Here is a 14,780-nt window from a genome sequence, read left to right on the forward strand (position 1 = left end):
AAAACATAGATAACATATTTTTGTTCTGGGGCTCTGGAGAATCAGACATTCTTATCACTTTGGTCACCGGTTGGGAGATAGTCATCACAACAGACCACTGAAGAGAACTGCACAGGAACTCTCTGGGGCCAAGCATGTGAGCCAACTGGTCCTGTGTCTGCTTCCCTTCAGGGTGGCTGAGGAAGGGGCAGTTGTTTGAAGCTCACTACTAAACTCAAGGAGGAAAACATGCCTATTGTGGCTTCTCCCACATGTCAGATGTGACCTCTTTCTCTCTCTCTCTCTCTCTCTCTTCTCTCCTGTTACAGTAATCCGGTACAACAGTGATCTGGTACAGAAATACCACCCTTGCTTCTGGATCGATGGGCAGTATCTCTGCTGCTCTCAGACAGCCAAAAATGCTATGGGCTGCCAAATTTTGGAGAACAGGAATGGAAGTAAGAGATCTGATCAATATAATTTCTCCCTCCTTTGACTATCCATCACTTTCTCAGGGCTCTATCAAACCCAGGTTTGTACATTTTGGCCAGTGCACAAAGGAGGGTGGGAGAGGAGATTAGTGGGGGCCAAAATTCAGCTGGTGCTCTGCTCTTCCAGCTGGGTGACCTAGCATTGGGCTGTATCATTCCGGACTTTTCCTAACTTACGTAACGTCAATGAGTACAAGAGTAAATTTCCTGACCAAACCTGTCCTTGGGCCCTTTCTGAAGATGCACTCTGTATCCATCGTCACTGGTTTCTCACTTTGCAGGCTTAAAACCTGGGAGTTCGCACAGAAAGACAAAAAAGCCTCTTCCTCCCACGCCTGAGGAGGACCAGGTATACAGGGAAATTGGGTGCTGCTACTGTTTAAATTGAAACTTACAATCACACCCTGAAAACAGACCAAAGTCTTAGAATTCTCCCTGGGATTTGGCAGTGTAAATTGGTATTCTTGCTGAGACAGGGGCTTTGTGCTTCTAATTAGGACTTCCTCTTCAGTGGAGAGATAGAGGGTTAGTAGGAAGCTCTTGGCAACCATTTAATCAAATCACCTGTTTAAAACAAAACAAAGCCTGATTTTTTTAAATGAAAAATATTTTCAAACATAAAGCTGAAAATTTTTAACAGTGAATATCCATATACCCAACATCTTGATTTTATCACTATTATATTACTTTAAAACTTGATTTTGGGGGTTATTTTTTGAGGTCTAGAAAGCCCTTTCTCATATATTGTAAGTAAGCAAGGCAGGAATTAGTATACTCATTTTACAAACTAAGAAAAGAAGATTCAGAGCCACTTAGTAGGTCCATGTACTAGTTTAGTGCCAAGAAGCTTTCCCGATTATGGCTGTACATGGTTTTTGTCCAGAAAGTTTAAAAATACTGATGCCTGGGTCCAGCCCTCAGAGGTTTTGACATAATTGGTCTTTGAAACTGCTTAGGTGTCAGGATTGTTAACCACCTGCTAGATGGTTCTGATGTACATTCCAGGCTGAGAGCCCCTGCATGGGTGCTTAAAACTGGTTGTTGAATGAATGCTGAATAAACCTTTTATTTTGCCTGATTTGGGTTAGAAAAGTGTCTCCAGTAAGCCAGAGAGTTGGGGAAGAATAGGAGAGTGCTTCATATCTAGCCAACATCTAGCCAACCCCACCCCTACTTTTTCCTCTTAACAACACAGATCTTAAAAAAGCCACTGCCCCCTGAGCCAACAGCAGCACCTGTCTCCACAAGTGAGCTGAAAAAAGTTGTAGCCCTTTATGACTACATGCCAATGAATGCAAATGATCTACAGCTGCGGAAGGGTGACGAGTATTTTATCCTGGAGGAGAGCAACTTACCCTGGTGGCGAGCCCAGGATAAAAATGGGTGAGTCCACGCCTGCCCTTCCTGAGCCTTGTGCCCACCTACTCTATACACACGCAAAATCCTGCGGCATAATTCCCCTACTCAGTATCCTGATCAGAAATTGTTCTTCCCACACCAAAAGGAATATGCTCTCCCTCCAAGTACTTCTCAGAGGGCAGCTCTACACGTGGCTACCTCTCTGAGCCTGTAGAGTCTGGCCCACATGTTGTCGAGCACATGTAATCAATGCCGCATGTGCAGAAGCTACACACTTCACTGGCCTAGCCATGCATTGGCAACATGATTCTCTTTGAGGGAGGGGCATTTTATATACCTCCATTCAAGATTGGTTCTGAGCCCAAGGATACAGGGCATCCAAATCTGTCTCTCACCCAGGATGGGAAGTGCTGGATGATCTATCACGTTGTCTCCTCTACAGGCAGGAAGGCTACATCCCTAGTAACTATGTAACCGAGGCAGAGGACTCCATAGAAATGTATGAGTGAGTATGCTTATGTTCCTAGCGCACAATCTTCCCAGAGGAACTAAATATAGTATAAACTTTTTTTATACTTTCAACAAAATTTTGATTTCAAGATACCTATTAAAATCAGTGTCAACTGGGTCAAATGATGCCACTCAAGTTAGTGCCTCTGTCTTACCCTCATCCCAAACACCCTGTTCATGAAAGCTGGAGAGGTCACCACACCCCCCCCAAATCCAGAAGAACCACACTAAGACAACCTGATAGGAAACATTTGAAAGGTGAAAATGGCAAACTTCTGTGGATGTGCTTTCTCCCTAATCATGGAAGTGGGTTGCCCTTGAAGGCCCTGTCCCTGATCCCTTCCCTGCAACCTTCTGCCACCTGCCTTTGCCCTCTACTCTCCATTTCCATGATTCTTCAGTGCCAAGCACGTTTTGGGAAAGGGATGTAGTATGCTACGCACATAAGACACTCAGTAAATAGAGGTTGAGTGAATTGACTGACTCACTGGCATGGATGAGCCACAGATAGCACTCTAATCTCTGAGCCACTTACACCATGGCCTAGGAGCCACACAAGCACTCTCTCTTTACAGGTGGTATTCCAAACACATGACTCGGAGTCAAGCTGAGCAACTGCTAAAGCAAGAGGTAAGTATGTGACCACAAGCAAATAGCATTCTCCTTGCACAGCAAACAAGGATCCTGAATTGCGGGCTTGCTGCTGTCCGCCATCTCCAGGCAAAGCAGTGTCAACGCTGTCATTTTATGGGGTCCCAATTATACTTTTCGCTGTCAAAAGCAATGAGGCTGCAGCTCAAACATGGAACTTGGCAGTGAAATCAAGGCTTCTATAATATTTCCTCTCGGGTTTGGGCAGGTGGGATGCAGGTGTGAGCACCACTTCCTCATGACGGTCAGCTTCTTTTTCATCGTTTCAGGGGAAAGAAGGAGGCTTCATTGTTAGAGACTCCAGCAAAGCTGGAAAATATACGGTGTCTGTGTTTGCCAAATCTACAGGGTAAGTGTTACTGTTTCAAGGCCCTGGGGACAAAGGACAGGGGTGCCCAACCAACAGTTCCTTAATGAAGTGCTCCTCTCACATCCTCTGTCACTTAAACTCAAAACTCATCTCACTTCACTTCTTGGGCCCTTTGGACCCTTGTTCCCAAGTTGCTGACTCAGCATCCACTTCTTCAGGGAACCTCAAGGGGTGATACGCCATTATGTTGTGTGTTCCACACCTCAGAGCCAGTATTACCTGGCTGAGAAGCACCTTTTCAGCACCATCCCTGAGCTCATTAACTACCATCAGCATAACTCTGCAGGTAAGTACCAGGGGAACCAGAGAAGAAGGGTGTGACAAGTACCAGGAGAAGCAACTTAGGACAAGGTGGTTAGGGGAAGAATAAGCCTCACAGGGTAATGGGAATTAGCTGTGAAAATAAACCCCTGTGATGCTGCGTCGAGGTCAAGTGAAGAGGTGGTCAAAGGCAGACCTTATGCCCAGTAGGGACTGACTCCTTATTTGGTGATTGATGCTCAGTGCTAAGGAAAGACATAAAGGAGACTGGTAATTAATCAATCAGCAATATTCATTGTGTTCCTGGTGTGTTCTCAGCAATTTTCTTGTTACTAGAGAACACATGAAAACTATTAGTTGAAGTCCTTGCCCTCAAAGGACATACAGGCTCAAAAACATCAGAAGAGAGTTTCTAAGCAGTGTAGACATTCTAAAAACTGGGAGATTGGTGAGAGCACGAATACATGGGAAAAACTTCATCAAGAAGGCTTGCTGCTGTCCACCATGTCCAGGCAAGGCAGTATCAAGGCTGTCATTTTATGTGGTCCCAATTACACTTTTCAGTATCAAAAGCAGAAGTAGGATGTGAGTTAAGGCTAGGCTGGGAGGTGGGGATATATTTAGCTGGGTTGTATATTTCAGTTAGCATTCTCTCTTTCTTGTCCCTGAAAAACATCTGTAAGAGGAGAAACTTCCAGAAAAATTCGGGTTGATGGAGATCTTCTGGGATTCAAAATGTACTAGAAAGATGAACACTGGAAGCGTGAGGCTTTAAGTGAGGGTGTGTGAGGCATCTCACCCCCTGCTCCGCACCAGCAGCATGACTCTCTTTGTATGTTTCAGGACTCATATCTAGGCTCAAATATCCAGTGTCTCAACAAAACAAGAATGCGCCTTCCACTGCAGGCCTGGGCTATGGTAACTGATTATTTCTCTAGGGTAGGGTGGACCGGCCAGTTGGAAGGACTACGTCTGGCAGACGCAACCAGACCTTGCCTCTCAATCATCCTTGCAGCACACTGTTCTATCCCAGCTGCTGTGAGGAAGGTTAAGATGGAGCCAGACCAAAGTTATCTAATGCTTTTCCTCCCTCTGGTGGCTCCTACTGGGACTGCAAAAACATAGATTCATAAAGGGATTTATTTTTTAATTGTGGGGAAAAAATCATAAAGGGATTTTAAGAGGATGTCTAGTTTATCTTCTTGCTTTATGCCTGACTTGTACCTAAATTCCCAGACTCCTCCAATCAGTAATCCCCTGTCCCTGAGATTTACCTGAGCAAAGATGGATTAGTACCTCTGAGAATTTCCCTTTTACTGCTTGTCTGTTTCTACCCCCAGTAGGGATTCTTATCTATTGTAGAAATTATACATACATGACTCCCAAATAATCACATCAAGGCTTTGTTGTTATAGGATCATGGGAAATTGATCCAAAGGACCTGACCTTCTTGAAGGAGCTGGGGACTGGACAATTTGGAGTAGTGAAGTATGGGAAATGGAGGGGCCAGTATGACGTGGCCGTCAAGATGATCAAAGAAGGCTCCATGTCTGAGGATGAGTTCATTGAAGAAGCCAAAGTCATGATGTGAGTTACAGTCCAAACTCAACTCTCCACCCAGTCTAGGAATTACCAGGATGGTTCCCACTGGGTTTTAAGGTGATTTATAGTAAGAGATTTGGGACCATGGCCTGAGGTCAAACTTTGATTGGTGGGAGTAACTGCTAAGGTAGTCATTTCTCTTAGATATTGGTGGAGAGTAGTATTGATCATAGGCGTGTACCATCTCAGTAGCATTTGGGGGTAAATGTAGAAAATGAGACTTTCAAAAGGAAGACATTCTGATGTAGCCTTAGTGTTCATTCAGCCCTGGGCTTGTTTCCTGTTCTATTGATGGACTCCAAATCCTGGCTCACCCTCATATATTAGGCACTTCTGGAGTTTAGGGTAGGAAGGAGGAGCATTAACTTGTTATTTTGGTCCCTCATCTGACACTCTACTCCCAGGCCAACTCCTTTCCTCCTCAGCTCCTTTCTGAATAGTATTCAGAGCCAGAAAGGGAGGACTGGTTCATTGCCTTTCCTGTAGGAATCTGTCCCATGAGAAACTGGTGCAGTTGTACGGCGTCTGCACTAAACAGCGCCCCATCTTCATCATCACTGAGTACATGGCCAATGGCTGCCTCCTGAACTACCTGAGGGAGATGCGCCACCGCTTCCAGACTCAGCAGCTGCTGGAGATGTGCAAGGATGTCTGTGAAGCCATGGAATACCTGGAGTCAAAGCAGTTCCTCCACCGAGACCTGGTAGGACCTCAGAAGGATTGGCCTGGGTCCAAGGGCTGAGGGGGTGGAAGTAGCAAAGGAAGACCTATCACACAATCCCTGAGGAGGGTGGCTGGAGCCATCATTTCAGTTTTATCTAGAAAACACTATAAGTTTGGTGAGCCTCTTCCCCAGTGGTCAGCCAGTCAAAGATCTCTGGCCTCAACACCACAGGTTCTGCCATGGTGGGAGCTAGAGCACTCACTCCTAGCCCCCTACCATGACAAGGAAATGGTGGGGTCCTTCAGGGGCAGAAGGGCAGCCCTGCTTCCTGATGGGACTGCTCTTAGCACAGAAGCATCATTTTGGTTATATCAGAGTCACAAACTGGGGGTCTGTTGGTACATTTGGTTTTTTTTAATGTTATATATTAGTTAGCAAACACTTAAAAACATTTCACATTAAATAACTGAATTTCCAGCTTCTCTTGAAAATCTAGACCATCTTGTAACACCAGGCCCACATTCTCATAGGCCATGCTAACAGTTGGCTGGAGCTGACACCTATGAAAATGCGGGCCTGGTGTTACAATATGGTCTAACTGATTACAGGAAAGTGGCTGGCCTCCTTTAGACCAGATACTTTCCTGACACCTCCACCCACCCACTTCACTCTGTCACTTCACCTGCCTGGCCTCTGGAGGCATCCGAGTTTGGGCCCCTGTTTATTTCAGCCAGGTCAAGGCTCAAATCGCCTTAGTCCCACTGGCAGAAAAGCAGAAAACAAAACACACTTGCCTTCTGTTCTCCCTTAACTCTCAGCATTTCAATGCAGGAAGGGTTGTCGTGGAATTGCCAATGTGAGTGAAATCATTCTGCAAGTCCTCAGTGCTTTACTTATGACTACGGGGGTTGCTCTATATGTGGTGGAAGTGCATCAGAATTTCTCAGTGGCATCAACTGACTCCTGTTAGGTGGGAAGGTGTCTCTATGTGAAGATGAGGCTTCCCTGGCTTCACTCCCCTGGTGGGCAGAAGTTTTGTGCCTTTAACCTGTGTGCCAGGGACAGAGTCTCACTGGTATGTGTTGCACTGCAGGCGGCCCGAAACTGTTTGGTAAATGATCAAGGAGTTGTTAAAGTATCTGACTTCGGCCTGTCCAGGTGAGTGTGCCTTTTTCATTTTTCCCTCTAAAAGTAAAAATGGCACGGTACAAACATGAGGTGACACTGTAATTTTTAATCCTCTCCCTTTTCCCCCTAATTCTAGTCTTTTCCACCATCTTTCTATACCTTTTCTTTCTCTGAATGGTTTAAGTCACTTTCCACCTCTTGTTTTATTGTTATATCCCTCTCTTCTCCTTTCTCCTTTGCTCTTTTTTTAAAAGCTAATTTCTCCAATACTTTATGTTGATCTGTTAATCCTGTTGACTTTACTCCATGTCTCATTCTTTCCTAATCAGTCTAATTCCCACTGACAACTGCAGAATAGAAGGAAGGGGAGGATGAGAAAAGAGAAAGGAAAGAAGGCTAGAGAAGAGGAAGGGAGTACCTATTAGATCTTATTTCACTTCATCCTTGCTGTAACCATATTGTCAACCAGGAAAGCTATATCAGATATGAAAACAGGAATCTGTTAGAAATAACATTTGTAAAAGACACTGGTTGGCCTGTAGGCGTATATTTGCGCAACTCTTGTGGTTGTGCCAAGAAAATTTAAGCAAATATCAAGCTCTCCAAATTCTAACAGTAACAAGTCCTGAATCCTTTGCAGGTATGTTCTGGATGATGAATACACAAGCTCAGTAGGCTCCAAATTTCCAGTCCGGTGGTCTCCACCAGAAGTTCTTATGTATAGCAAGTTCAGCAGCAAATCTGACATTTGGGCTTTTGGTGAGTGGATAAGATCACATGGATTATACAGCTCAAAGGAAAAGGAACGCAGTGGAGGAAATTCACACTCTGTAACCTGCACAGAGAGACGGTTATTTGTTCTTGCTTTCATTCATCTAATTCTTAGGGAGTCAGGCACCACAGAGGTTTCTGGGGATTAAAAACAGTAAACTAGACATGATCCCTGCCTTCTTAGAACTTAGAATATATTGAGGGAAACAAACAATTCATTCAGTATGCCACAGCTTCTGAATACTGATTATGTACCAGGGACTCTGCCAGACCCTATAACTATAAAGACAAATAAGATGCTGTCTCTCTCCTAAAGGACTAATAGTCAAGGGCAACCCTGATAACCCTCCAGTGTACTCAGTACTATAGCAGAAGTTTGAACAAAATGAAAAAAAACACAGAGGGGGGAACCAGATGAATGTAATGTTTGAGGTTGATTTAGGAAGACTAGGATCCCTACTACCCAGAAACAACACATTTTTTTTTCATTTTCTAGGGGTGCTGATGTGGGAAATTTACTCTCTGGGGAAGATGCCATATGAAAGATTTACTAACAGTGAAACAGCTGAACACATTGCCCAAGGCCTACGTCTCTACCGGCCTCATCTTGCTTCCGAGAGGGTATATACCATAATGTACAGCTGCTGGCATGAGGTAAGTGTTTTATTGGGACCTCAAATTATTTCCTTGAACCTACTTTCCCATTTAGCTGGCCAAGCACCCCAGCCCCACTCTCCTGGGCCACATAGCAGCTGGGCACAGACAGACAGCTGTGCACATTCTTGGATCCTGGCCTACATCCCAATCATTTCACGGCCAGAAGTTTTTCCAGGCCCATTCCAATTCTCACTAGAGTATCATTAGCAGACCCCAATACCAACTTGGCTTTAGGGAGAGGGGTGTTGTGGGGCCATGTCACCTAGCATAAGCAGGCAGCCAAAGGCACTCAGACAAGTGTATGGACATTAAAAAAGAAAAGTCATTAAAATCTGTGTTCATTCCTTTGGGAGTCATTGGCCCTTTCTTCTACTTTACTAACTGCACACCTTTTCTGGCTGTGGTCCTAAATGAGATTTTCTTTTAAAACCCTAAGGCCTGAAAGGAAACTAAAATGGGTAGTGCTCATGTTTGTTTTTTTTTTTTAAATACAGTGCATTACGGGATATGTGGGTAGATGTGGTCTTTTGAAAATAAACAGCCTGTCCCACTATTAAAATGCTTTGCTGCTCTCACCTTGGGTTCTTCCAGGGGTGCCTTCTCCACTTTCAGTAGATCCTTGGCAACCTTAATTTGGCAACCTAAATGTCTAGTAGGAAATAAGTGCTCAGCTCTTAGTTCTGCCCCACTAGAAACAGGGAAAGACAGACAGTGTCCAACAAGCATATATGTGAACCTGGAGCCATCTCTGTGGGGTGAAAAGTGGGCATTTGGATCAGAACATGGCTCCTTTCCCCTAACAAATCACTGAGGTCACAAAGAAAGTTTGGAGAAAGGGAAAACCCCTAGGAGCCATTTCCCTTCTCTCTCCCATGCCAAGCAGGATTAAGGGTGATTGACTATGCTCCCTCCCAACTAGGACATCCTCACTCTGCTAGTTAAGTATTTCAGACAGGCACTTTCTCCACAGCCTGTTTAAAGCAGGTAGTCATGAAACTGGATTCACATCAGAATCCCTGGGAAACTCTTAAAACTGCAGATGATTGGGCCTTATTTCCAGAGATTCTGATTAGGTATGTCTAGAGTGGGACTTGGGTATGTCTTTTTAAACTTCCCAGGAAATTCTGATACTCAGCTAGGTTTGAGAATTCAAAGGAACAAGAAATGATGACTTTTTGGTTCTGATGGATTGAGACCTTTCTTGCATGAATATGCCCTGAGTCACTAAATACCTCAGGGGCTTATGGACCAATGGCTATCACAGAGGGCCTTAGTCTGGAGGCCAGATGGTGGTAATAAGAGGTCCCAGGTGCTTAGGATCCCTACCCAGTGATGCAGCCCATGGTCTTGAAATGTTAATTCCTTTGTTAACTTTGGCTACAGGATGGTAGAAACAAGTGTTTGAAACCAAACTAAAAATTATCACACCTTATAGGATTTCAGCTCTGTCAACCACTTAAACTTCTTTGGTTGCCACTTGAGGTTCCAAAATAAGAATGCATTGGTGCACAATTATGTAATGAATTTTGCCCTTAGTTTTAATCAGTGTTTGTCAGTGGAATTTTCACATTGTCCTCACCACATTAACCACCCGAGTTACTAAAGATTTAAAGTGCACAAGGACTTTATGGAGCACTTCTATTTCTCCCCTCACCCCTTTTTTTCTTTTGGTAATCCACAGGGTATGCTACTGGGCATATAGCATAAACTTCATAAACATTTGCTGTTTACTCACTGTGCTTCCCTTGAATTTTGGACTCTGGTCCACTATAACACTCTATTTTTTCTTTGGTTTTAGAAAGCAGATGAACGTCCCACCTTCAAAATTCTTCTGAGCAACATTCTAGATGTCATGGATGAAGAATCCTGAGCTCACCAATAAGCTTCTTGGTTCTACTCCTCTACTCCACAAGCCCCAATTTCACTTTCTTTGAGGAAATTCCAGACTTACAGGCCCTGGAGCCTTTGTGCTCTTGCTGAATACACAAAGGCCCCTCTCCACATCTAGGAATGCCTTTCTATCTCTTCCCTTGGATAGTACCTTCTGAGCAAAGGCCAAGGAATTATTGTGCCTGGTATTTTCCCCCAGAGAGGAAATTTCCCAAGAGTATTAAAACAGACTGAATTTGGGATGGAAACATTTTTGGGGAGGGAGGGAATGTAAATAGCCTCACAATGGGTCCAACTGCTCTTTGGGTAGGCAATAGAGCTTGCGGGGAGGGAGGCAGAATTTGGCAGGAATAAAATGGTGTCATAAAAATGGGATGGAAGGGTGTTTTGATAAAATAAAATTACTGGAAAGCATGAAAGTTTCTTGCTATTTCGATTAATCATGCAGCCTCTCTGAAGCGCCCTATAAAACTGCTGTGTGGCACTCATCTGTCATATTCCTACTGGGAGAACTCCACAGGATTCTCCGCATTTAACCCCTCTGGCTCTTGGAAAATTCTGCTTCTGAATCAGAGACAGTGATCACAAACCAAAGCACACTGCCTGACACTCAGTAGGCATTAGATACTATTGGAATGAATCTGACAGTTGGAGACAAACTCTGCCAGATCCTCTTTTCCCTACCTCAGGCGGGGTAAACTCCATTAAAGAACTAGAGCCAGGGGCCCAGGACAGCTAAGTGACGGGCCCAGCAGTCCGGGCCGAGCACTAGCTTGGCAGTGGGGAAAGCGCGGGTCAATTTGGAAGCCGGCAGGGGCGGGGCTGTTGGGCCGGCCAGGAACGGGCCACATGGTCTGAAGTAACTTCCTTTTTTTTACCTTCTTTATTTCTTGTCTTTTTGAAATAAGGTCTCGACAGCGCCACGGCGCTGGGCGACCAGTCCTGTGACCTCAGGCGTCAGGTGTGGCGCCACCGCGGGGTCGCGCGCGGGAAGGCGCGAGGCGCGCGGCGCGCGGGCAGCTGGGAGGAGCGCCCAGAGCGGGGGGCGGGCCCGCGCGTAGGGCCGCGCGCCGGCGCAGTGCGCTCCCCGCGCAGTCCCGGAGGCAGTGGATTGTGGTTCCGGTTCCGCCGCGGAGACACGTGAAGGTCGGTGAGTTGGTGCGGAGTTTGTCTCGGCACGCGTGGCCGCGCTGGGATGGAGTCCTCCTCGTCTTCCTCCGCAGCGGGTTTGGGCTCGGTCGACCCGCAGCTGCAGCATTTCATCGAGGTAGAGACTCAGAAGCAGCGCTTCCAACAGCTGGTGCACCAGATGACGGAACTTTGTTGGGTGAGGAGCCTGGGGCTGGGACCTGGCCACTGTACCTACTTTCCTGCCCTTGCCTCGCGCAACTCGCCACGACGCCTGGGATTCGGGGAAGGGAGAGGACCCAGCAGCACCCCTTGGTTTCCTTAGGTTCCTCAGGTCGAGCCGGAAGGGAAAAAGAGTGACTCCGCTTCTCAGAGGGCTGTCACGCCGGACCTCGGCTTTGTTAGTGCAGAGGATTGGAGATCATAGAAGACTTATGCCGTTGTCCCAACCAGTACTTTAGGCACCTAAGGTTGAAGCTGCCAGTGCTGGTCACCAAGACTGATGAGAGTCCCAAGTACTGGGATTTCATTTTTGGCACCCTGAGTCCCAGAGAATCAGTGAATCTCCTGTCCCTGCACTCTTCAGAGTTTGCCTTGATTACTCAGTTGCTCTAAGCGTCCCTCCTGAGAAGTGAGTGGCTCTAGCCCACTAACTATAAAAGTGGGGTAATCTCTATCAACATACACACTTTTTTGCCTTCTTGTTGGATTGTTGTGTAATACCAAGCCGTTTCAGGTCTGAAGGTTGAGGAATTGAGTATGCCCAGTGAGGGGACTTTGGCAAAAGGGTAGAAGGCATTTATTTGCAGCTTGGGATCAAAGTGTTCTCTGGCAGCCAAAGACAGCATAACTGCCCTGCCTTGACATACAAAATTCACAGAATTCAGAGGCCAAGGATAATTTTCCTTGGAAGTGGAGAGTCTGAGGCTTGTGTACACAACAGAGAATAATGAACGAAATTCATTTGAACCATAAACTTACGGTATTGCTAGACTCTGACCCTTAAAAAATGCTTAATCAACTCCTGTCTGCCTTGAACCAGAGTGCTTTGATTCTTTTAAAAAATCTGATTCATTACATTTGGACCAGCAGGTGGTGTGGTTAAGGACTCCTTTAAGAATCTGAAAGTTGTGGGCCCTTTAGGAAAATTCATACAATTTTCCATTCATCTTGAGAAAGGATTCAAGAGCCTCTGGCTTACGTAGGCATTAAAGAATCTCCAGTCATAGATATTCTTTTTTCCTTTGGTAGGTTTTAGTGTGTCTTAAAGGCATTTAATGCAAGCAGCATTGTAGAGTTCTAACCAAATTCAGCGAAGGGTTAACTTCCCTTGTATTTTGCTACCTATCTTGCTTTGTAACATCTCAGCTCCACCATTTTCTGGCCCCATGACTTAGGACAAAGTATCTCTGTGCCACAACTTCCGTAAAATGAAGATTAATAATAGTATCTATTCCATAGGGTTGTTGTGAGAATTTAATGTAAGGCTGTAGAAAATTGCCATAAAGTAAGCTGCCAAATGTGAACTATTATTAACATATCAGATACTGTTTTTAGGTGAAGTTTTTCCTCTAAGCAACAAGAAGCTCCCCTTCCTTTTTTTGCCAAGTTCCCTTTGTGATTCTGTATCTTGTCCTGAGCAGGAAAAGTGCATGGACAAGCCTGGGCCAAAGTTGGACAGTCGGGCTGAGGCCTGTTTTGTGAACTGCGTTGAGCGCTTCATTGATACAAGCCAATTCATCTTGAATCGACTGGAACAGACCCAGAAATCCAAGCCAGTCTTCTCAGAAAGCCTTTCTGACTGACCTGAGTATTACCTCTTTGGAAAAGGAAGGTAGTTCAAGAAATGAAGAGCAGTTGATGGGATGGTTGAAGAAAAGGCTGTGGGGGGATCGGCTCCCACCTTTGTCACTCTTGGGACATCCTGTCATCTGAGAATGAACAAAGACCAATTTTTGTGTGTGGGGGTGGTTTGAGGGTCAAATGTGTTTGGGGTTGTGTTTTTTAATGCTAATCTTGGGAAAACAATTGACAGGTGAATGGAAAACTCCACTAGATGTATATTACTGTATGTGGGACGATGCTTACCTCATAGTCCCATTAACTGCTTCCTATAATTTTAATAGTGGAACTGCTCTATAATTTGATAGTGGGACCACATAGGTAATAATCTGTTATTTGTGTGGATTCCTTTCAGATTTCTGGAGAGATCGATATACATCTTTGTGTCTCTCAGAAAGGGCAGCAGTGGGGGAAAGAATTATTCATACAGTACATTTCACCTTTCTAGGTTATCTCCCTCCCTTATACTGTGATTCACTTAAATATCTATATGTAAAGTACAGTCTTGGGCTCGTACAGGTAGCCTGAGAGTCTAGAGGCCTTTAGTTAAAGGAATCTAGCCAGCGAACATAATTCTCATACTAAACTGCCACAAGGAACAAGTTAACTTACCCTGTATGTCAGGGTCCAAAAAAATTTAAAGATGTGCCTAAATGAAAAAATAAGTTATAAAGATTTAGGCCAGTCAAAAACTAACAGCAGTTTCAGGTAGAGGTGCATGCCTAATGTAAATCAGCATAGTTTCCATTTACTGCGTTCTTTTAATCACTGAAATAAAAGCTTCTACAAGATTCAAGTCTGATTGAGAAGGCTTTCTATTCTGGTTATCACCTACACCCAGGAGAGATTTGGTGTGGGCTGGTTCCAAGGCTGAAATGTAGTCAGCCTGGGTACCTGTTCTGTGAAAATTATGGCACAGTATTCCAGGGACTGCTGACCTTTTTGTTAGAAAAGAGAACCTAGAGATGAGATGGAGAGGGAAGGAATTCAGTGCTGATGGTTAGTTCCCTGAGTGTAGTAGAAGAGATTATAGTGACTGGATTCCCCTCCTCTTACTTCAGATCCTAGTGGACTGGAGTATAGACCTAAAGTGGAACTACTTGTTGGGAGCCTCTAGTGCAAACCCATGAAAGTTGAGAAATACACATTTCTAGAAGCCTCAAGTCCCTGTTTAACTTCCCACCATATAGGCACTACAAGGAAATTTTTAAAACTCCTGATGAAAACACAACTCATCAAACATTTAAATACCTACTCTGCTGGACACTGTTTTTGGTGCCAGGGTTTCAGCAGTGCACAGAAACAGTCCCTGCCTGTGTGGAGCTTCTGTTTTAGTACGGGGAGACAGGCAACAAACACATCCATATGTCAATATAATGAGTGCCGAGGAGAAGAAGCAGAGTAAGGGTGTCAGGGAATGTTTATGGGGCATTGTTATTTTAGCTAAAGATGATTGGAGAAGGTCTCTTTGGGGAGG

At 44.9% G+C, this 14,780-nt stretch overlaps 2 protein-coding genes across 3 annotated transcripts in view; both read left to right on the top strand.

Annotated features, from left to right (window-relative positions):
• Positions 1 to 10,747, top strand: part of BTK (Bruton tyrosine kinase) — a 28,380-nt gene extending 17,633 nt beyond the window's left edge. For both annotated transcript variants that reach the window (XM_024746527.1, XM_024746526.1), the window contains exons 6-19: positions 309 to 437; positions 752 to 819; positions 1,666 to 1,853; positions 2,272 to 2,334; positions 2,915 to 2,969; positions 3,260 to 3,339; positions 3,519 to 3,646; positions 4,465 to 4,539; positions 5,037 to 5,208; positions 5,710 to 5,926; positions 6,981 to 7,045; positions 7,656 to 7,774; positions 8,283 to 8,440; positions 10,242 to 10,747. In XM_024746527.1, the coding sequence (XP_024602295.1) occupies positions 309 to 437; positions 752 to 819; positions 1,666 to 1,853; positions 2,272 to 2,334; positions 2,915 to 2,969; positions 3,260 to 3,339; positions 3,519 to 3,646; positions 4,465 to 4,539; positions 5,037 to 5,208; positions 5,710 to 5,926; positions 6,981 to 7,045; positions 7,656 to 7,774; positions 8,283 to 8,440; positions 10,242 to 10,313 (1,589 nt within the window). In that variant the 3' untranslated portion in view covers positions 10,314 to 10,747. The remainder of the gene's footprint in view (positions 1 to 308; positions 438 to 751; positions 820 to 1,665; positions 1,854 to 2,271; positions 2,335 to 2,914; positions 2,970 to 3,259; positions 3,340 to 3,518; positions 3,647 to 4,464; positions 4,540 to 5,036; positions 5,209 to 5,709; positions 5,927 to 6,980; positions 7,046 to 7,655; positions 7,775 to 8,282; positions 8,441 to 10,241) is intronic.
• Positions 10,748 to 10,879: 132 nt separating this feature from the next.
• Positions 10,880 to 13,720, top strand: TIMM8A (translocase of inner mitochondrial membrane 8A). Its single transcript, XM_024746528.1, has 2 exons — positions 10,880 to 11,660; positions 13,105 to 13,720. Exons 1-2 carry the CDS (start codon positions 11,529 to 11,531, stop codon positions 13,264 to 13,266), a joined length of 294 nt encoding a protein of 97 aa, XP_024602296.1. The 5' UTR covers positions 10,880 to 11,528; the 3' UTR covers positions 13,267 to 13,720.
• Positions 13,721 to 14,780: the final 1,060 nt, after the last annotated feature.

This window comes from Neophocaena asiaeorientalis, unplaced genomic scaffold, assembly GCF_003031525.2.
Source record: "Neophocaena asiaeorientalis asiaeorientalis breed wild unplaced genomic scaffold, Neophocaena_asiaeorientalis_V1.1 scaffold406, whole genome shotgun sequence".
In the NCBI taxonomy this organism is placed as follows: Eukaryota; Metazoa; Chordata; class Mammalia; order Artiodactyla; family Phocoenidae; genus Neophocaena; species Neophocaena asiaeorientalis.

Bases quoted from the DNA above. Each gene is read 5' to 3' on its own strand.
- TIMM8A (XM_024746528.1), top strand. From the start codon at position 11,529: ATGGAGTCCTCCTCGTCTTCCTCCGCAGCGGGTTTGGGCTCGGTCGAC. The intron at 11,661-13,104 runs GTGAGGAGCCTG...TGTCCTGAGCAG, and splicing joins AGATGACGGAACTTTGTTGG to GAAAAGTGCATGGACAAGCC.